The 21,047-nt window shown below is 46.3% G+C and overlaps 1 protein-coding gene across 1 annotated transcript; it reads right to left on the bottom strand.

The window, feature by feature from the left end:
• Window positions 1-2,230: 2,230 nt before the first annotated feature.
• On the bottom strand, window positions 2,231-20,295 carry AQP11 (aquaporin 11). Its single transcript, XM_030199338.1, has 3 exons — window positions 19,570-20,295; window positions 9,097-9,213; window positions 2,231-3,055 (listed from the first exon to the last, which is right to left on the bottom strand). The coding sequence occupies exons 1-3, from the start codon at window positions 20,159-20,161 to the stop codon at window positions 2,952-2,954; spliced, it is 813 nt and encodes a 270-aa protein (XP_030055198.1). The 5' UTR covers window positions 20,162-20,295; the 3' UTR covers window positions 2,231-2,951.
• Window positions 20,296-21,047: the final 752 nt, after the last annotated feature.

Raw genomic sequence — 21,047 nt, 5'->3', positions numbered from 1 at the left:
CAAAGGAGAGGCTCTCAGGAGGCGAGAGCTTCCTCTCTGGTGAAGGCGTGGGGTCCGAGGGAAGACCCGCAGACTCCTCTGAGGAGAAATATCTGGGGTCTTCCTCTTCCCCCCACGAGGCCTCTTCCTCGGTATCGGACATAAGCTCATGTAGCTGAGTCCTTAACCGGGCCCGGCTCGACGTCGAGGCACCGAGGCCTCGGTGTCGTCGAGCGGTGGACTCCAGCGCCGGCGGGGACGAAGCTCCCTCCATCGACGTCGACGGGGACTCCACTTACGTGGCGGTCGAGACCGGCGCCGCAAGCGGCGGCGGTGTCAACGGCCTCGGCACCGGGCTACAGCTCGCCGGCGCCACAGTCAACGGCGCCGAGGGCGCAAGCACCCCCGGCGCCGGCACAGCCTGGCGCATCAGCCCTTCCAGGATCCCCGGAAGGATGACTCGGAGGCACTCGTCCATGCCCGCTGCCGGGAAAGACGGGGGGGGCCGGTAGAGGTGTCGGTGCCGGAAGCTGCTCGGGTCCAGAAGACTGCACCGAAGTGCTGGGACCCTGACGCGTCGGTACTTCTACTACTGAAGGGGATCTCTCCTCTCGACGCGGACGCTTCGGCGTCGACTCCTTGCCGGTACCGAGAGCCGGATGCATCGAAGGCGACCGATGACGGTGCTTCTTAGATTTCTTGCGGTGCCCGTCATCGGTGCCAGGTGGAATGGAGGAGGAGGAGGTCGATCCCCCTCGGTCTCGAGGAACCGGGTCAGACAGGGTTCGGTCCCGAGGGCCATGGGCCGAGGGAGTGACCGTGGCCGATTGCCCACGCGGTCTCTCACCCCTACCCTCACCGGAGGACCGGCGGGCCGACGGGACCTGTGCTCCTGGGGTCGATACCATCGGTGCCGATTTCGCGGGCATCGATACCGGTACCGAAGAACCAGCCGTCGATACCGATGCCGTCGAGGTCGACGTCGAGGGGCCGGCGCAAGTTCCGAAAAGACAGTCCTGTAGAACTTGCCTCGCAACCTGAGTCCGTTTCCGGAGACCAAGACACAAAGAGCACGACTTGATATTGTGCTCCGGCCCGAGGCACTGGAGGCACCAAGCGTGGGTGTCGGTCTGCGAGATAGGCCGGCCGCACCGACCACACTTCTTAAATCCACTCGGGACCTTCGAGGACATCGACGGAAAAATCGCGTCGGCGAAATTAAAGTCGCCGATGGTGGCGGTAAATCACACCTCGAAAAATAAATCGGCCGCAACGCGACGCCCCCGCTAGAAAACGAGGGAAACAAGCGCGTTCACACTTTTTTTTTTTTTTTTGAAGAAAAGAAAAGGCCGGAACGCGCCTAGAAACAAACAAAACTAAGGAAATTCGCAAAAACGCGACGGTTTTTCGGGCTGAACAAGAGAGAGCGGCGACGCACGACTCTCTCCAGCGCGGAAAAAACAAGACTGAGCGGGAACGGTCACGCACGGGCGGGAAGACGGCCGCGCATGCGCGGTGGGCGTGCCCTGCGTGCGGACCGCCCGCGAAGCTTCTTCCGGTTGGTGGGGGCTGCCGCGGACGTCACCCAGTCGTGAGAACAAGCAGCCTGCTTGTCCTCGGAGAATGAAAGCTGTATAATGAATAAAATGTTATTCAGCTTTTAGTGCAGAGACATGCACTTATCAGCTCTGACCCAAGATACCTCATTAGTCACATGTTACCATCACTAATTATGGTGATCGCTTTTTTGATGTATTATTGTTTTTCTTACATTATTAACAGGTATTAATTCCAGTCCTTGAATGCCGCAAACAGGTCTTCTTTTCAGAGTAATCAAAACATGCAAATTAACCTGGTCTTATACCAAGTATATGCAAATATGTTAATTGTGGTTATCCTGAAAAACAGACCAGCTTGTGGCTCTGAAGGACCAGCGTTGAGAGCCCCTGATTTTATACGATCTGCATACTGTATTTCATTCTGACAATAGTAACATTGTAGATGACGGCAGAAAAAGACCTGCACGGTCCATCCAGTCTGCCCAACAAGATAACTCACGTGCTAATTTTGTGTATACCCTACTTTGATTTGTACCTGTGTTCTTCAGGGCACAGACCGTATAAGTCTGCCCAGCACTATCCCTGCCTCCCAACCACCGGCTCTGGCAAAGACCGTATAAGTCTGCCCAGCACTATCCCCGCCTCCCACCCACCAGCCCCGCCTCCCACCCACCGGCTCTGGCACAGATAATAATATGCACTACAGTGTATCAGGCTATTCCCTAGCTTCCAACTTGTGTACAGTGTTCCTGGTTGGATCTTGTGTTTCCGTAATTCACAAATTTAAGGGAAGTCAGAATGAGGTGTGCTAAGATATCATAGTACCCCCCTATGTCATCACATTTTCAGAATTTGCACTTAAGTAGTTGGAAGTCACTATCTTTCTGAAATCTGAAAGAAAACAATACTAGTCATGTTAAAGTAAATACTTTCTTTAGCAGACCTGCTCACATTAGTGGAAGTATAGGACAACTGCATCCCGTTATATACTATGTTTTCCAGTTCTGAAGCAGCTATAACATGGAATGCAAGGCAATAACGGGGCATCAGCTAGGAGCCTATTCTATAAAGGAAAGTATGCATTGACTTTCCTTTAAGAACACTAGCTTAACCAGGTCTATATGCACCTAGTACTCAGGCACGACCACTTATGCCAGTCATAAAGCTGATGTAACTGCTCGCACCTAAATGCCAGTGATGCTTTCGTAACTTATAGTATTCTATAAGGTACGTATGCATGAATTTCACCCGCCATGCAAACAGGCATTAAGAGATACCAGCATATTTACAAACTGGTGCTTAGGTAGCATTTTGCATATATGCAAGTACCAGTATTCTAAACATTTACAAACTTACATTTTAGCACTTATTGTACAGAACTGTCCCCTCAGTGTTTAATTTCATTATTAACAATTAATTAGTCTTTTCGCCTTTGGATGAACATTTTGACTTTCTCGCACATGAAGAACTCAGTCTAGGAAAGATACAATCACACAGCACCACTGAAAAAGCCATACCTGAAATGACAACAAAGAGAAAAACCTTAAACTCTTATCCTTAAACCTGTTACATTACAGATAAGCAACTTTGCTTTCTTGGAAGACAAGGGTGTTCACCAAGACACACAAAGGAGATCTACTTTTTAAGGAAGCAACGAGAAAACATTTTTTGTTGAGAAAAACCCTCTTGGGGGGCAATTTTTAAAGGACTTTATCTGCAGATAAAAATACATTTACCCACCAAGAAGGCCCCTTTGAAATTGTCCTCTGCAGGATAGCTCACATTATGGATGACATCACCGATGGAGCTTCTCCAGCTCAGAAAACAGTGAAAACTTATGAGCTGCTTCGCCAAACTACGTGCGCCTCTTCGCACTTGTCACTGTCACACAGGACCATCTCCGTCTACATTTTTAGCATGAGTAGAATACAATTGTTTGGGGAAGTGGATGGGAATGTGACGACTTGCATCCTGCTGTCAATGAAGAACATCTGCTACAGGTAAGTAACTTGACTTTCTTTGAGGACGAGCAGAATAACAAGTCCACATATCATGGGATTCCCTAGCTCCAGGCTGCCTTCAACAGAAAAGGGGGAACATGCCAACAAATGCACTGCAATGGGCAGGCATCAACTTACTTTTGGTAGCAACCAGCCTCTTTTTCTTTTTTTATTGAAGGCAGCCTAGAATAGAAAGAAAATAGACCTGAGCAATGGAGTTGGATTCTAATTCCCAAAGAGATTATGGAGGAATAACTGGCCAAACTTAGGGCTCTGCTTACTAAGGTGCACTAGCGTTTTTAGCACACGTTAAAAGCACTAGCACGCCTACAGAGCAGCTTAGTAAACAGGGCCCTTACTGTTGTGTTGGGAATCGGAATCCTTTTATAATCAGTACTGGGAGGTGAATCTATTCTGGTAGCCCTGCAAATTTCTTCCCTGGAGGCAGATCTCAGGTGAGCTACTGATGCTGCCATAGCTCTGATATTGTGAACCGTGACATAAACCTCTAGAGTCGATCCTACCTCAGCATTAGTAAAGGAAATGAAGTCTGCTGGCCAACTAGATAGTGTGTGTTGACAGCGGCCCGTACCCTGTTTGGATCAAAGGAAACAAAAAGTTGGATAGACTTTCTAAGGGCTTTAGTCCCCTCCAAAACAGAAGGCCAATGCTCTCTTGTCCAATGTATGCTGTGCACTTTTACCTAGGTGGGCATGAGGCCTAGGAAAACATTCTGGCAGGATGATAGACTGGTTAAGATGGACATCTGACACTTCCTTAGGAAGAAACTTGGGAAGAGTACATAGAACCACCCATTTGTTACAGAATTTAGTAAAAGGTGGGTCAGTTGCTAAAGCTTTGAACTCGATCACTCACTCTGCATGCTGAAGTCACTACTATTGTAAATAAAACTTTTCGGGACACTTCACAAAGCTTTCATCAACTGGGTTAATGCTAGAGAATGACATGGGGATGGGGCCGGAGCCCACGGGGATAGATGCTGTGGGGACGGGGCAGGGATGTGGACAGAGCCTGTGAGGACGGGGACAAACATTGGACCTGTGTCACTTTCTACTTTGAAGCCTGTTAATGAACTGGACTGTTATTTATGTTTCATTGATGATGAAGACAATATTTTTATTTTTTGGAAAAACATGCTGACCACAGTTAGCAAAATCTGTATGGGGGATCCTGTACATCCTGCTACCAGTACCTCTTCTAAGCAGTGGCGTACCAAGGGGGGGGGGGGGGCGGTCCGCCCCGGGTGCACGCCGCTGGGGGGGTGCCGCGGCGCGCGCCTGCTCCGAGTTCGCTAAACTTCGTCGCTCGTTTGCTGCAGCTCCCTCTGCCCTGGAACAGGTTACTTCCTGTTCCGGGGCAGAGGGAGCTGCAGCGAAGCGAAGTTTAGCAAACTCGGAGCAGGCACGCGCCGCGGCACCCCCCCCCCCCCCAGCGGTGTGCACCTGGGGGGGGTGTCATTTCACCGGGGGGGGGGGGGGCGCATTCGACGCTCCGCCCCGGGTGCCATCCAGGCCAGGAACGCCACTGCTTCTAAGACATCTTCTAGTGCAGAAGGGACTATGGAAGACAGGAGAGCTAGACTGAGTCCTGAGATTCTTGATGATTTCTTATTCATCCACAGATTAAAAAATCATAACAGTGCTTCATAGGACATATTTCTCTCCTCTAGGGCATACAAAACGGGTTGTATTTTGTACTCCTGGACATTTTAACAGGGTGGATTAGGATTCCTTGGGGTAGTAGAAGTCAGCTATTGTTAGGGTTGGAAGGGTAGAGGGTGGTGGTGGTGGTGGTGGGAGGGTTTATTATAGTTGCTCATTGTTATTATTGTTTTCTATTTGTAATTTGTACACAACAGCTGTACAACATATTGTTCCTTTTTTATATTTAAATCTTTTTATTAAAGTATAAATCATAAGTGTTTGAGGCTTCTGCAAATGAGAACAGAGCCCACGGGGATGGGGTGGGGACAGAACCTGTGGAGATGGAGACGGGGCCTGCGAGGATGGGGCAAGGATGGAGACAGAACCCACGGGGCCGTGAACAGATCTTATCCCCATGTCATTCTCTAGTTAACACTATGTTGAGGTCCTATGACACTGCAGGAGGCTTTATGGGACACTTCAATAGAAACAAGCCCTTGCACAAATCAAACAACTACCTTCTGAACAATGGTAAGAGACAACCTGCGCTAAAGGAGTTGGTTTTCAGACCTGACTCTTGACAACTGTACAAGGTATTCAAGGTGCAACAGAGTCCATTGAACCTGCATATTAGTGATGAGGAATTCCCCAGTCATATGGGCCATCTTATGGTTCCCTCTTCTTCTGGTACTAGCGCGGGGTACAAATAAATGCAGGAAGATGAGATTCATGTTTCCCTATCCTATCCTGAGTTTCAGGAGAGCTTCTGCTATCAAGGGAATCAGAGGATATTTGTACAGAAAGCCCCCTCCAAATCCAGGAGGAAGGTATCTAAAGCTAGCCTGCCGGGTGTCCCTATCCTAGAGCAAAACTGAGGCACCTTCTTGTTCTGAGGCGTGGTGAAAACGTCTTTTGGGGGGTAGTGCCCTACTCTTGAAACAGAATTTTGAATGACAGATGCTGAAGTGGATTTGGGGTATTGCAGTGGTGCAGAGTCTGCCAGCCATATGCTGCTTTTATTTGAGCTGCTGCTAGCGGAATGAATAATGTGGCAGGAGAAGTAAGAAATAAAGAGAACCAGAGTTTCAACTGGTTGACGGACAGACGACAGAGGGTGGTGGTAAATGGAGTTCGCTCGGAGGAGGGAAAGGTGAGTAGTGGAGTGCCTCAGGGATAGGTGCTGGGGCTGATTCTGTTCAGTATATTTGTGAGTGACATTGCCGAAGGGTTAGAAGGTAAAGTTTGCCTATTTGCGGATGATACTAAGATTTGCAACAGAGTGGACGCCCGGGAGTGGAAAGCATGAAAAGGGATCTGAGGAAGCTAGAAGAATGGTCTAAGGTTTAGCAATTAAAATTCAATGCAAAGAAATGCAAAGTGATGCATTTAGGGAGTAGAAACCCACGAGAGACTTATGTATTAGGCGGTGAGAGTCTGATAGGTACTGAGGGGGAGAGGGATCTTGGGGTGATAGTATCCGAGGATCTGAAGGCGACGAAACAGTGTGACAAGGCGGTGGCCGTAGCGAGAAGGTTGCTAGGCTGTATAGAGAGAGGTGTGATCAGCAGAAGAAAGGAAGTGTTGATGCCCCTGTACAAGTCGTTGGTGAGGCCCCACCTGGAGTATTGTGTTCAGTTTTGGAGGCCATGTCTTGCTAAGGATATTTAAAAAAATTGAAGCGGTGCAAAGAAAAGCTAAGAGAATGGTATTGGATTTGCGTTCCAAGATGTATGAGGAGAGACTTGCTGACCTGAACATGTATACCCTGGAGGAAAGGAGGAACAGGGGTGATATGATACAGACATTCAAATACTTGAAAGGTATTAATCCGCAAACAAATCTTTTCCGGAGATGGGAAGGCGGTAGAACTACAAGGCATGATATGAGATTGAAGGGGGGCAGACTCAAAAAAGATGTCAGGAAGTATTTTTTCACAGAGAGTGGTGGATGCTTGGAATGCCCTCCCGCGGGAGGTGGTGGAGATGAAAACGGTAACGGAAATCAAACATGCGTGGGATATACATAAAGGAATCCTGTGCAGAAGGAATGGATCCTCAGAAGCTTAGCCGAAATTGGGTGGTGGAGCCGGTGGGGGGAAGAGGGGTTGGTGGTTGGGAGGCGAAGATAGTGGTGGGCAGACTTATATGATCTGTGCCAGATCCGGTGGTGGGAGGTGGGACTGGTGGTTGGGAGGCGGGGAATAGTGCTGGGCAGACTTATACGGTTTGTGCCAGAGCCGGTGGTGGGAGGCGGGGCTGGTGGTTGAGAGGAGGGGATAGTGCTGGGCAGACTTATACGGTCTGTGCCCTGAAAAAGACAGGTACAAAACAAGGTAAGGTATACACATGAGTTCATCTTGTTGGGCAGACTGGATGGACCGTGCAGGTCTTTTTCTGCCATCATCTACTATGTTACTACGTTCCCCAACGGTACAGTTGCTGGGCCTTAGGGATTTGAAGTGGCCATTGCAAACTTTTCATGTGAAACAAGAGAAATTTAAAGTTAATCTTTTTTTTTTTTTTTTTAATTCCTGTCAGAGGAGGGGAGAGCAGCAACCAATGAGGAGCTACATATAGGTACTTTTAAGGAGCCTTTTACAAAGTTGCAGTGGAGGGGCATAACTGAACGGGGATGACCATCTCTAAGGGCACCCATCTCTAAGGATGTCCCGGCGAAGGGGAGGGGAAATCTGTATTATTGAAACAAGATGGGCGTCCATCTTTCGTTTCGATAATACGGTCGGGGCCGCCCAAATCCCAACATTTAGGTCGACCTTAGAGATGGTCGTCCTTAGAGATGGTCATCCCCGGTTTTCGGCGATAATGGAAACCGAGGACGCCCATCTCAGAAACGACCAAATCCAAGTCCTTTGGTCGTCGGAGGAGCCAATATTCGTAATGCACTGGTCCCCCTCACATGCCAGGACACCAACCGGGCACCCTAGGGGGCACTGCAGTGGACTTCACAAATTGCTCCCAGGTGCATAGCTCCCTTACCTTGGGTGCTGAGCCCCCCAACCCCCCCCCAACCCACTCCCCACAACACTACCATAGCCCTAAGGGGTGAAGGGGGGCACCTACACGTGGGTACAGTGGGTATTGGGTGGGTTTTGAAGGGCTCCCATTTACCACCACAAGTGTAACAGGTAGGGGGGGGATAGGCATGGGTCCGCCTGGCTGACGTGCACTGCACCCACTAAAACTGCTCCACGGACCTGCATACTGCTGTCATGGAGCTGGGTATGACATTGAGGCTGGCAAAAAAAAATTTTTTACGTTTTTTTTTTTTTTTAGGGTGGGAGGGGGTTGGTGACCACTGGGGGAGTAAGGGGAGGTCATCCCCGATTCCCTCCGGTGGTCATCTGGTCAGTTTGGGCACCTTTTTGAGGCTTGGTTGTGAAAAAAAATGGACCAAGTAAAGTCGGCCAAATGCTCGTCAGGGACGCCCTTCTTTTTTCCATTATCGGCTGAGGACGCCCATCTGTTAAGCCCACCCCAGTCCCGCCCTCGCTACGCCTGCGACATGCCCCGGGAAATTTGGTCATCCCCGTGACAGAAAGCAGTTGAGGGCGCCCAAAATCGGCTTTCAATTATGCCGATTTGGGCGACCCTGAGAGAAGGATGCCCATCTCCCGCTTTGTGTCAGAAGATGGGTGCCCTTCTCTTTCGAAAATAAGCTTGATAGCATTTTTAGCTCAAAGTAAAAATCAGCTAGCAGTAAATGTTGAGCGCAGATAGAAATATAATGTGCATCTCAGCGTTTACCACCAGCTGAATTTTACCGTGAGCTAAAAACGCTAGCGTGGCTTTGTTAAAGACCCTCTAAATGGCGCTCCTTATAAAATTACCCTCCAAGTGTTTATTGTTCACATTGCTTTAAAACAAAGTCACTCACCAATAGCAGGTCCCAGCCAGTATACTACAGCATATTCTAAGAATGTATTTCCTTTACAGTGAAAATATATTGAGAAGGCCAGAGCTTGATTGAATACTGCTCCTGTTATATTTCCACCTGCAATAGATTCCAAAATAAACAAATTGGCAAAGTAATTCTTAAAATTATTGAACAATTAAGGGTACATATTTTGTGAAGAAAATGCTGAATTAACAGACTGCAATTCAGTCAAATGCAGACTAAAGAAGTGTGATCGCTGCAATATTCACACTAATGCAGAACCTGAAATCCAACCAAAATTCTGCTACAGTTTGAAAAGATGAGTAGGCAAGAGACATTTGTATCCCACATATTTGTAGGCTCAATGTGGCTTACATAGTACTGGAGGGCGTTTGCCGGCTCCGGTGAGAACAAATACAAAGTGATGTTGTGGTAGGATAAAGTTCATTTGGTACAGTCACATTTAGGGTACAGCGGAAGAGTTATGTCCATTACGTACTTTAGTTTTGTTGTGTCGCAGAGATCAGGCATTTAGGTTGGATCGGCAGGGTATGCCTTTTTGAATGTTAGTATTTAGTGATTTCCGGAAGTTTAGGTGGTCGTGCATCATTTTCAAGGCTTTTGGTAATGTGTTCCAGAGTTGTGTGCTCATATAGGAAAAGCTGGATGCGTAAATTAATTTGTATTTGAGGCCTTTGTAGCTTTGGTAGTGCAGATTTAGATATGTTTGTGTTGATTCTGATGTGTTTCTAGTTGGTAAGTCGATGAAGTCTGTTATGTATCCAGGGGCCTCACCGTAGATTATTGTGTGAACCAGGGTGCAGATTTTGAAGGCAATGTGTTCTTTGATTGGGAGCCAGTGTAGTTTTTCGCGGAAGGGTTTTGTGCTTTCATATCGTGTTTTTCCAAATATAAGCCTAGCTGCCGTGTTCTGAGCGGTCTGAAGCCTCTTTAAGGTATGTTCCTTGCATCCCACGTAAATTCCATTGCAGTAGTCTAAGTGGCTTAGTACCATTGATTGTACCAGGTTGCGTAATATATCCCACAGGAAGAATTGTTTCAAGCGTTTGAGTTTCCACATTGAGTGGAACATTTTCTTTGATGTGGATGACACTTGGCTCTCTAGCGTTAAGTTACAGTCTATTGTAATGCCGAGGATTTTCAGGCTGTCTATAGATAGGAAGGGTGTAATCTGGGGTGTTGATACTTGTGGGGTTGTCCACGCTGTATTGGGATGAGAGGATGAGACAATGTGTTTTTTTCTTTATTGAGTTTTACCTGAAATGCATTTGTCCATGATGTTTAAGCTGAGTTTTATTTCGTTGGATATTGCCTATGTTACCTCTAATGGGGGGGGGAGCTAATTTTTGCCAAAAAATCCTTTCCTAGGGGCCTTGTTTACTAAGCAGCACTAGGGACGTGCTAGCGTTTTTGGTGTGCACTAAATGCTAAGCTGCCCATAGGAACTTATGGGCGATTCTAGCGTTTAGCAAGCACTAAAAATGTTAGCGCGGCTTATTAAACAAGGCCTTAAAGGTTTTACTTGAGACAAGGGGCCCTGTTTACTAAGCCTTGCTAGCATCGTCCATATGTTACTATGGGCGACTTAGCGTTTAGTGCGTGCTGATCTGTGCGCGCTAAAAACACTAATGCGCTCATAGCACTGCTTAGTAAACATGGTCCCAAGATGTACTAATGCATTTTCCCATTTTGGGGGTAATTTTATACGGGGTTTTTTTTTTTCATGCATATAAAACTACACCACATATACAACTACAAGCTATAACAAGTAAGCGTATATTTGCATATAACCAGAGTGCAAGCAAGTTTGTGGCAGATATCTGGGTGAAGCATGGGCAGAATCATACATTACATGCATAAGAAGTGATGTATTAGTCTTCAAAAACTCTATGAATAACCACATGAACTATAGATGCCCTCTCAACACTGACAACACTATTGTAACTCCACCAAAATGTAAACTGTAAGCCACTTTGAACCAAAACTTGATTTTGGATAATAGTAGGATAAAAGAATGCATAAATAAATAAAATAATCATTTTTATTTTATTATCGATCCTAGAATTTCAGTTTTAGTTTAGTTTTTATTTTAGTTTCTAGTAAGTTGATCATTTTATTTTTTAAATAATTATAGTTTTTATTTTTAGAAAACCAATCATTTTAGTTTTTGTTTTTTTACAGCTACAAAATTATAGTTTTTATTTCTTCTTGAAGAATTTAATGTCTGTTTTAATCAGTTTTTCAATATTATCCAGAAGCATGGGGATTTCTTCTAGCTTTGACCACTCGCTGACCAGAAGTGTATCAATTCCAGTTTAAGATTATTGTGCCTTTTTACTAAGCCATGCTATAGGCGCGTGTGAAGACACAGTGAGGTCCATTTACAGAGTGGAGGTAAGCCCAACGCGGGCTTACTGATCACTCTACCGGGACTATGGCTGGCCCAAAGCAGCCAGCGGTAGTCCTGCACTAAGTGCGTGTCATTTCCTGGAGGAAAAAGAAGGCCCTGGAAAAGGCATGCATGGCGGTAATTGGGCATCGCTGCATGCTACCCTTTTACCACGGGTTAGCACAGGAACCCTTATCGCAATGGGTGGAGGTAAGGGCTCCCAGTTGCTTGGCCATGTGTGCCTGGGGTCTTTTTACCTGCTGTGTTAAAAAAGGTCCTGATGCGTGGAAAAAATGGCCCGCGCCGCTTGTGCAGGGCCTTTTTCCCACAGCTTAGTAAAAGGACCCCAGTGTTTTTTTAAGCCTTTAAAATGTATTAGATATTTTCCTGTCTTAATTATAACCTGAAGTATATTTCTCCTATTTGGCCAGCAGGTGGTGTTTCTTTGCTGTAAAGCTGTTACAGAGGACTGGCCTCTCTTTTTATAAAGTTAGCACACAGATAAAGGAAATGCCTGTAATAATGTAAGCAGTTTTTCTTGACTGTTCTGGGCTCTGATTGGCCCAGGAGCTCATCTCATTTGGACATTACTGTTACCCCCCCCCCCCCCAGTCTTAGCCAGGAAGGAAAGAGAGCAGGATCTCTTTGTTAAGACTCTGTGAACAGCGCACAAATGTAATAATAATAATAATAATATATCCTGATCTCCCCAGGTACTTTTCAGAAAGTAAACAAATGTTTAGTTAGTGTTATAAATTGATCCATATTTCAGTTACCTGTTACTGATTGCACTTTGTTTGTTCCACTGTTCAGTTTTTTAGATAATAAACAATTTTGTTTGTTGACTCTGCTGTCTGGGCTGATAAAGAATCCTGGTGGTTTGTGTGTTGGGTCTGTGAGTGCTTTCTGGGAATTGTGGGACCTAGATATCACTGGGGATAATTTCAGAGTGGTAGACTCACCCAGAGGCGGTTGTGACCCAGTTGGTGGGAGGAGCGTGCTAGTGTATAGCACATGCAGCAGGTGTAGGCGGACCTGAACTGTGACGGACAGCAGGGGCGTAGCCAGACCTCAGCGAGAGGGGGTCCAGAGCCCAAGGTGGAGGGGCACATTTTAGCCCGCCTCCCCCAGCTGCCGCCCCGGCCACTTTCGACCCCCCCCCCGTCACCGCAAGGTACCTTTGCTGGCGGGAGTCCCCAACACCCACCAGCCTTAGTCTTCTTCAGTGCTAATCTCCGGCACGTTTGCTCGCTTCGCTGATCTGTGCTGTGAGTCCTGACTTCTCGCATGTTCCCACTTAAAGGAATGTGCAGGATGTGCTGGATGTCAGGACTCGCAGCACAGATCAGCGAAGCGAGCAAACATGCTGGAGACTGGTACTGAAAAGGACTAAGGCTGGCAGGGGTTGGGGACCCACGCCAGCAAAGGTACCTTGTGGCGGCGGGGGGGTCGAAAGTGGAGGGGGCCAGACTAAATCTGTGGGGGCCCATGCCCCCACCTAGCTACGCCCCTCACGGACAGACTCTCTAAGTGGCTGTGGGGTAACCCCAGGCAGGTGGCTAGGCATTTTGTGACAGCGCACTAGCATTTTTAGCACACGCTAGAGACACCCATAGGAAGATATGGGCATCTCTAGCATTTAGTGTGCGCTAAAAATGCTAGCGCACCTTAGTAAATAGGGGCCTTCATGTACATAATTTTTCAACTATAATAATCATGTAGAAGGTGCTGTTCCATTGGGTCAGACAATCTATAATGAAAATCTTCCCACAATTTTTAACTTTCTGGCCTAACTTTGATAATTTCCTTAATTGACCCACCAGATTTTATTTGTTTTATCACCGGAGGTGGCTAACGCCTCACGGTACTATGTAAGCCACATTGAGCCTGCAAATAGGTGGGAAAATGTGGGGTATAAATGTAACAAATAAATAAATGACAAATTTTTTCAATGATCTATGAATACTGGCAGCTTCCAACTAACTGTAACAAATGAGTCAAGCATGGAAGGACCAGAGGCCATCTTTCAGCATAATGCCTGAATCAAGGGTCTATAAAAACAGTATAAAAATATACACATACAAACTAGGGCCCTGTTTACTAAGTTACGCTGTAGGCGTGCTATCGTTTTTAGCACGTGCTAATGCTAGATACACCCATAGGAATACATGGGTGTCTCTAGCATTAGCGAGCACTAAATTTACTAAATGCCTTAGTAAACAGGGCCCTTAGAAGACAATTACTGAAATAAGTTAAAATAGACATAGAAACTTAAAATATCAAATAAAGGGACATGACCCTCTTTCACCCTGACAGGTCCTGTGCTTGTCAAACCTTAAAGGGGAAGCAGCATTTCTTCTATCTAAGAGTCGGTTGGGCCGCTGGACGAAAATGGTGTTAAAGGGGCGATCAAGGAGGACAAAGCCGTAGCGGAGAAATTAAATGAATTCTTTGCTTCGGTCTTCACCGAGGAGGATTTGGGGGGGACACCGGTGCCGGAAAGAATATTTGAAGCGGGGGAGTCGGAGAAACTAAACAAATTCTCTGTAACCTTGGAGGATGTAATGGGTCAGTTCAGCAAGCTGAAGAGTAGTAAATCACCGGGACCTGATGGTATTCATCCCAGAGTATTAATAGAACTAAAAAATGAACTTGCGGAGCTACTGTTAGAAATATGCAATCTGTCCCTAAAATCGAGTGTAGTACCGGAAGACTGGAGGGTAGCCAATGTTACTCCGATTTTTAAGAAGGGTTCCAGAGGAGATCCGGGAAATTATAGACCGGTGAGTCTGACGTCGGTGCCGGGCAAGATGGTGGAGGCTATTATTAAGAATAAATTGCAGAGCATATACAAAAACATGGACTGATGAGACAAAGTCAGCACGGATTTAGTGAAGGGAAGTCTTGCCTCACCAATCTAATGCATTTTTTTGAGGGGGTAAGCAAACATGTGGACAATGGGGAGCCGGTTGATATTGTATATCTGGATTTTCAGAAGGCGTTTGACAAAGTGCCGCACGAAAGACTCCTGAAGAAATTGCAGAGTCATGGAATCGGAGGTAGGGTATTATTATGGATTAAGAACTGGTTGAAAGATAGGAAGCAGAGAGTAGGATTGCGTGGCCAGTATTCTCAGTGGAGGAGGGTAGTTAGTGGGGTCCCGCAGGGGTCTGTGCTGGGTCCGTTGCTTTTTAATGTATTTATAAATGACCTAGAGATGGGAATAACTAGTGAGGTAATTAAATTCGCCGATGACACAAAATTATTCAGGGTCGTCAAGTCGCAGGAGGAATGTGAACGATTACAGGAGGACCTTGCGAGACTGGGAGAAGGGGCGTGCAAGTGGCAGATGAAGTTCAATGTTGACAAGTGCAAAGTGATGCATGTGGGTAAGAGGAACCCGAATTATAGCTACGTCTTGCAAGGTTCCGCGTTAGGAGTTACGGATCAAGAAAGGGATCTGGGTGTCGTCGTCGATGATACGCTGAAACCTTCTGCTCAGTGTGCTTGCTGCGGCTAGGAAAGCGAATAGAATGTTGGGTGTTATTAGGAAGGGTATGGAGTCCAGGTGTGCGGATGTTATAATGCCGTTGTATCGCTCCATGGTGCGACCGCACCTGGAGTATTGTGTTCAGTACTGGTCTCCGTATCTCAAAAAAGATATAGTAGAATTAGAAAAGGTACAGCGAAGGGCGACGAAAATGATAGTGGGGATGGGACGACTTTCCTATGAAGAGAGGCTGAGAAGGCTAGGGCTTTTCAGCTTGGAGAAGAGACGGCTGAGGGGAGATATGATAGAAGTGTATAAAATAATGAGTGGAATGGATCGGGTGGATGTGAAGCGACTGTTCACGCTATCCAAAAATACTAGGACTAGAGGGCACGAGTTGAAGCTACAGTGTGGTAAATTTAAAACGAATCGGAGAAAATTTTTCTTCACCCGTGTAATTAGACTCTGGAATTCGTTGCCGGAGAACGTGGTACGGGCGGTTAGCTTGACGGAGTTTAAAAAGGGGTTAGATAGATTCCTAAAGGACAAGTCCATAGACCGCTATTAAATGGACTTGGAAAAATTCCGCATTTTTAGGTATAACTTGTCTGGAATGTTTTTACGTTTGGGGAGCGTGCCAGGTGCCCTTGACCTGGATTGGCCACTGTCGGTGACAGGATGCTGGGCTAGATGGACCTTTGGTCTTTCCCAGTATGGCACTACTTATGTACTTATGTACTTATCTTAGCTATAACCTGGAAAAAAGGAGCCAGAGCTCCCCGCTGTGCTATCTTCGTGACAGGGCACCAGCTGACTGTAAATGACGAGATGTCATGGGTGTCTTGATGTTTACTGCCAGCTGATTCCTACCATGAACTAAAAATGCTACTGTAGCTTAGTAAAAGATCCCCTTAACTAGTCAAGGGCCTTTTTTTATCAAGCCGTGCTAGTGGTTCCTGCGCGGCAATACCGATGAAGTCCACTGCTGCACCAGGGACCACTAGCTTAGCTTGATAAAAGAGGCCCTAAACATAATAGCCATCATAAATCCCTACTCATAAAATTCAGTGTTGAATTTTTCACATTTTTTGTTTCACTGTTTATTCTAATTTTAGTTTTTATTTAGTTGTTTAGTTTTATCTTATGGCTAATTTTAGCTTTTATTTGGTTTTAGTTTTATCTTTTAATTAAAATATTTGGTTTTTTTAAATTTACTTTTAGTTAACATATCACTGTGCATAAGTTTAAAAAATACTTACCTGCTTCAGCTGCATAGATTTCACACCTTCTCTCAAGCTGTTGTAAATATACATAGCCACAATGTTGCTGTGATTTTGGCACGTTTTGTGCTGATATTTTATGAATACACATAGGTGCCTGTGTTTCTTTATAAAATAACCTCAAATTGGGCACCTACTTGGCCTCCTGTATATACTAAGTAAACCGCTTTGAATGTAGTTGCAAAAACCACAGAAAGGTGGTATATCAAGTCCCATTCCCTTTTCCTTGTTACAGAGGGAGTATCCCTCCCAAAGTTGAGCACACCTTGGACCACCCTCCTATCTTCAACTGTGGCTGGGAATTTTATCTCCCACCTCCATCCTGGGTGCAAGTACTCCACTATGCCAACAGCACAGCCTGCACCTATAGTAATGGCTTCTACTGCTCTGATTGGCATAGACATTTGCTACAAACCACTAGGAGTTGGAGATCAGTAACCTGACATGTTCTTCAGGGGCAGAAGCAGATGGAAAGCTGTACTACAGCATGTGGCAGGGGAAATAACCACACCAAACAGCAATGTGAATCCCATCATCCAAGGTGGCCAGAGTTGTACCTAATGCTCTGTATGGGTTAAACCCCTCTGTGCCCTGTCATTTGTTTTGGTTCTTTCCTCCTCCTATCTACAGATCCTCTCGGGGTTCTCGGTTTTGACCAAAACTGAATCAGTAGCTGAAATTTGCTTCCCCCCCCCCCCAGGAGACAGTGGGTCCTCCCTGGTCATACCCCCCCTTCAACAGAGTGGGTCCTACTGGGCCAGCCGTCACTCCCACCAGCAGAAGGTGGGACCTTCTGCACTGGCAGGCCAGCAAGCTGGCCACCCACTCTCCCACCACCCGAAGGCCGTCACTGGGCTTACCTTTATATGCCCCAGTGAACTAGTGGCCTCTTCTGGACAAGAGTGACTTTGGAATGCCTGGAAGAGGCCACTAGACCACCTGGGCAAATAAAAGTAGGCCCGGGCAGGGTGGACAGCAATCATAGGGGAGGAGGGAGAGTGTTTCGTTTTCAGCTGAAAACGCACTGGCATTTTCAGCCAAACCCCAAACTTGGATTTCAGGCTGGTTTCAATGCCAAATCTTGAGTGGAGAGATGTGGTAGCCGTGTTAGTCCACTTTTAAAGGTAATTGATAGAAATAAAATAAAATAAATCAGGAAAGAAAATAAGATGATACCTTTTTTATTGGACTAACAATACATTTTGTGATTAGCTTTCGAAGGTAGCCCTTCTTTGTCAGATCAGAAATAAGCAAACGTTGATAAATAACATATAAGTGAAACATTAAAGCATTTCAGTGACAGTCTAACAGGATGAGTGTGGGGAGGGTTAGGTGAGAGACAGGGGGGGGGGCTGGTGGATGAGGGACAGGGAAATATGCAAGGTGATAAGATGGTGACAAAGCAGTAGAATTTTCAAAAGCTAATCACAAAATGCCAAATCTGAAACTCAGCTGACTTCTAGTCACTATTTTTGTCCCCAACCACCTCCTTCCCTATGTGGACCCTGATGATATTAAGGATGCATTATGAAAATGATAGCACTCCCAGCTCAGAAGGGAATATCAAGCATTAAAAATGTGAAACTTGAGATAATTATAAGATAGAGCGGGACAGATGCATTTAACCTAGTTACAGATTGCTGAGACTTGCTGAATTACTAATTTCAGCAACCTTAAGTAATGAATGTTTTGTTCAGATGCTGGGAAGTGTCACCAAGAACACAAATGTTTGGAAGGGAATAGGGAAGTAAGAGAGAAATATGCAGATGTCTGAGCATGCAGATGTAATATGGAATAATGTATGTTAATTCTGTATTCCTACAAATGTTAATGATCTTTACCGAAATGATAATGATCTTTACCAAAATAGCTAGCAGCTGTCTGACCTTTGCTCTTTAGAATGCTGATAGAAGTTGAATATAATCTAGCCAGTGCATTTTTTCAAAGTTTGTGTCCCATGCCTTGTGATGTAACTAGTTAATTTATGACTTAAAGCATTCTTAATAAAAGAGCAGATGACCTGAGGGATTTTAAGACAGTTGTGGGTGGCCTCACTGCCATTATGTGAGACCCTCAGTTCTCTCTCCCAAAGGCCTTTGACCTATATATTTTTTTATTGGTGGTGTGTGTGTGTGTATTTCTTTCCCTTGGTCTCTTAGAGCTGAAAATAAAGGACCAGGTATGATCCTGTTCTGGGCGGGGTCCCAGGCAATCAACCCTAGCTTTCCTTCCTTTTTTTTTTTTTTCCTTTTAGGTTTTTCCTGTTATGGAAATTGCTTTGCTATGACCCAGTGGCAAGGCAAGATATCAAATCAACTTAAGTACATGGCCAAACCCAATTCTTAATAGATATGATCTTAGGGAATATAATATTTTATGTGTGTTGCAATCATATATGTACCTTTTTTGTTTTATTATTTCATTTAATTTCCCTTTTATTTTATTGTTTTTTTTTTTTTTAAATCTGTACTATGTTTGTTATACTGTGCATGCATAGGACCTCTTTGGGGTAGGCACTTCAAATGTAATATCTGCTTGGGATTTTGATAAGGTGGGTGAGAACAACCATTCAAATATAACACTCCAGTCGTTTTATCTGTACATTCTGGATTGATGTTATTCTAAGTTTATAGTTTAGGTACTGAATTTGGAAAGGTTAGATTTAAAAGCATGGTTTTCACCTCAAGCTTCATTCAAATGAAGGTTGATGATAGATGGGAAAAGTTGATGTGTAACCACTGTTGATAACCCCTGGGACCCATCTGGCACTCTGAAGTTATGTTGAGCTTCTTCAAAGTTTGTGGCTAGTGATATGTTTTATGCTTTATTTCTAATTTTTTAACTTATTGCTTAGTGCAGTGTGCTGAAGTTCTTTTTAAGCGTTTTCCCCGAATAATGAAATGTTTTAACTAACGGAATTCAAAAATGCGTGGGATAAACATAAAGGAATCCTGTTTGGAAGGAATGGATCCTCAGAAGCTTAGCCGAGATTGGGTGGCAGAGCCGGTGGGGGGAGACGGGTCTGGTTCTGGACAGACTTCTACGGTCTGTGCCCTGAAAATGGCAGAAACAAATCAAGGTCAGGTAAACACATAAAGTAGCACATATGAGTTTAAATTGTTGGGCAGACTAGATGGACCGTGGTGGGAACACACAATTAAATTCAAGGTCTTTTTCTGCCGTCATCTATTATGTTACTATGTAACTAAAGGAGAGAGTGCAACTTCGTTCCTTTTTTGACACCAGGGCAAAAGCCATTGCGAGACCCACTCCTAGCAGTGTGAAGTACGAACCTGCGTACACAAGGAGGACAACGATGGCGGCGAACACGTGGGCCTGATACTTAAGCTGCTTGCCCCGCACATAGAGTAGGCTGTTCTGGACCACGAAGGCGCAAAATGCTTCCACGCCCGTCGCCAGGAGCAGGTCATCGGTGTGAATGCCACTCTGACACTCCAAGCAGCCCAAACTATGCAGCGGTGACAGCTTCAGCGTCCACAGGCGCGCCATTCCAAACCTGGCCAGCAGGGCGGCGCCAAACTGGCAGGCTAGCCACGGCCAGGTCCTGCTGCCCAGCGACGCCCGGCCGCTCAGCAGCTGCTCCAGCGTCCCATTGGGGTTGCAGGTGGCGCCGGCGAAAGTCAGGACGTTCACCATGGTAACCGCGTAAACAAGGATGAGGAGGAGCTGCGGGTCGGCGGCGCCGTGCTCGCCCAGGAGCCGGAGCTCGTGGACGCAGCAGCACAGCTGTAACGTGGAGACGAACTCGACGAACAGCGGCCGGTAGCGACTCTTCAGCTTCTTACGGGCGCAGGTCCGCAGCGCTTCACAGGATAACACAGTAGACACCAGGAGCGCGAGGGACACCCAGCGACTGTCCGCCATGGCGAGAGCGGCTCAGCGCCGCAGTTTCTAGCCCACTTTCGGCTGCCCGTGCCTGTCTCCCAAGGCGGTGCTGGCGCTCAAGTGTTGCGGCGGCAACGTGGCGACTGGCTGGGTTTCCGGAAGTGACACCGATAACGAACTTAGGACTTGAGCGAGGTTACCAAAAAAAAAAACCAAAAAAAAAACAACCCCGCAGCTCCAGCACAGGTGAAAAGATAGAACAGGGGGCGCGCGACAGGCAGGCAGCAGCGCTAGAGGGGGCTAAAGGGAAGTACCACCTTCGTCCAATCCCTTGGAGCGTGGCGCGCTCGAGCTCAGCCAGTTGCCCGCCCGCCCGGTTCCAGGGACGCTTTGCCTTTGCGTTTGCACGCGTCGTCGCTCGCGAGCGACCGTTGGGAGCAGCTGCTTTTTTTGCCAGTGCCTTGAAGTTAAAATACGGGGTTGCACGCAGAGCAGATACGATGCCCCACCAACGTGTATGTGTGTCAGTGCTGTTTACGAAGGGAGGCAGCAGGGGTATAGTTTACAGGTTTCTGGAACTGAGGTAACTTTGGAATATTTAATATACTGCATTTTAAGTTCGTAGTATGGACCCCACTGTACCCAAAACTTCTGATTTATCATAATTGACTTTAAATCCAGACATTTCCCCAAAAGCTCTTATCTCATTGCAGATGTTTATTAATGACACTTCAGGTTATGCCTGGGGAAAGATACCCATCGTCTCTGACAGCAATTTTTCCCGCTAAATGGGGGGGGAGGGGGAGGGGTGCGGCCAACACTTGTTCTGAAAGTAGTAGAAGAGGGTAACATGTTCGTTAAAAAGGCTACAGTGACGTCTCGATTATCTGACGTAAACGGGAGTGACCCGTTGTCGGCACCTAAC

The sequence above is a fragment of the Microcaecilia unicolor genome, chromosome 4 (genome assembly GCF_901765095.1).
Source record: "Microcaecilia unicolor chromosome 4, aMicUni1.1, whole genome shotgun sequence".
In the NCBI taxonomy this organism is placed as follows: domain Eukaryota; kingdom Metazoa; phylum Chordata; class Amphibia; order Gymnophiona; family Siphonopidae; genus Microcaecilia; species Microcaecilia unicolor.
The sequence above is the reverse complement of the archived record's forward strand: the minus strand, read 5'-3'. Positions and strand labels throughout refer to the sequence as shown.

Bases quoted from the DNA above. Each gene is read 5' to 3' on its own strand.
- AQP11 (XM_030199338.1), bottom strand. From the start codon at position 20,161: ATGGCGGACAGTCGCTGGGTGTCCCTCGCGCTCCTGGTGTCTACTGTG. The intron at 9,214-19,569 runs GTTCGTACTTCA...AATCTATTGCAG, and splicing joins TGTCCTCCTTGTGTACGCAG to GTGGAAATATAACAGGAGCA. The intron at 3,056-9,096 runs GTGAGTGACTTT...TTGTCATTTCAG, and splicing joins CTGGCTGGGACCTGCTATTG to GTATGGCTTTTTCAGTGGTG.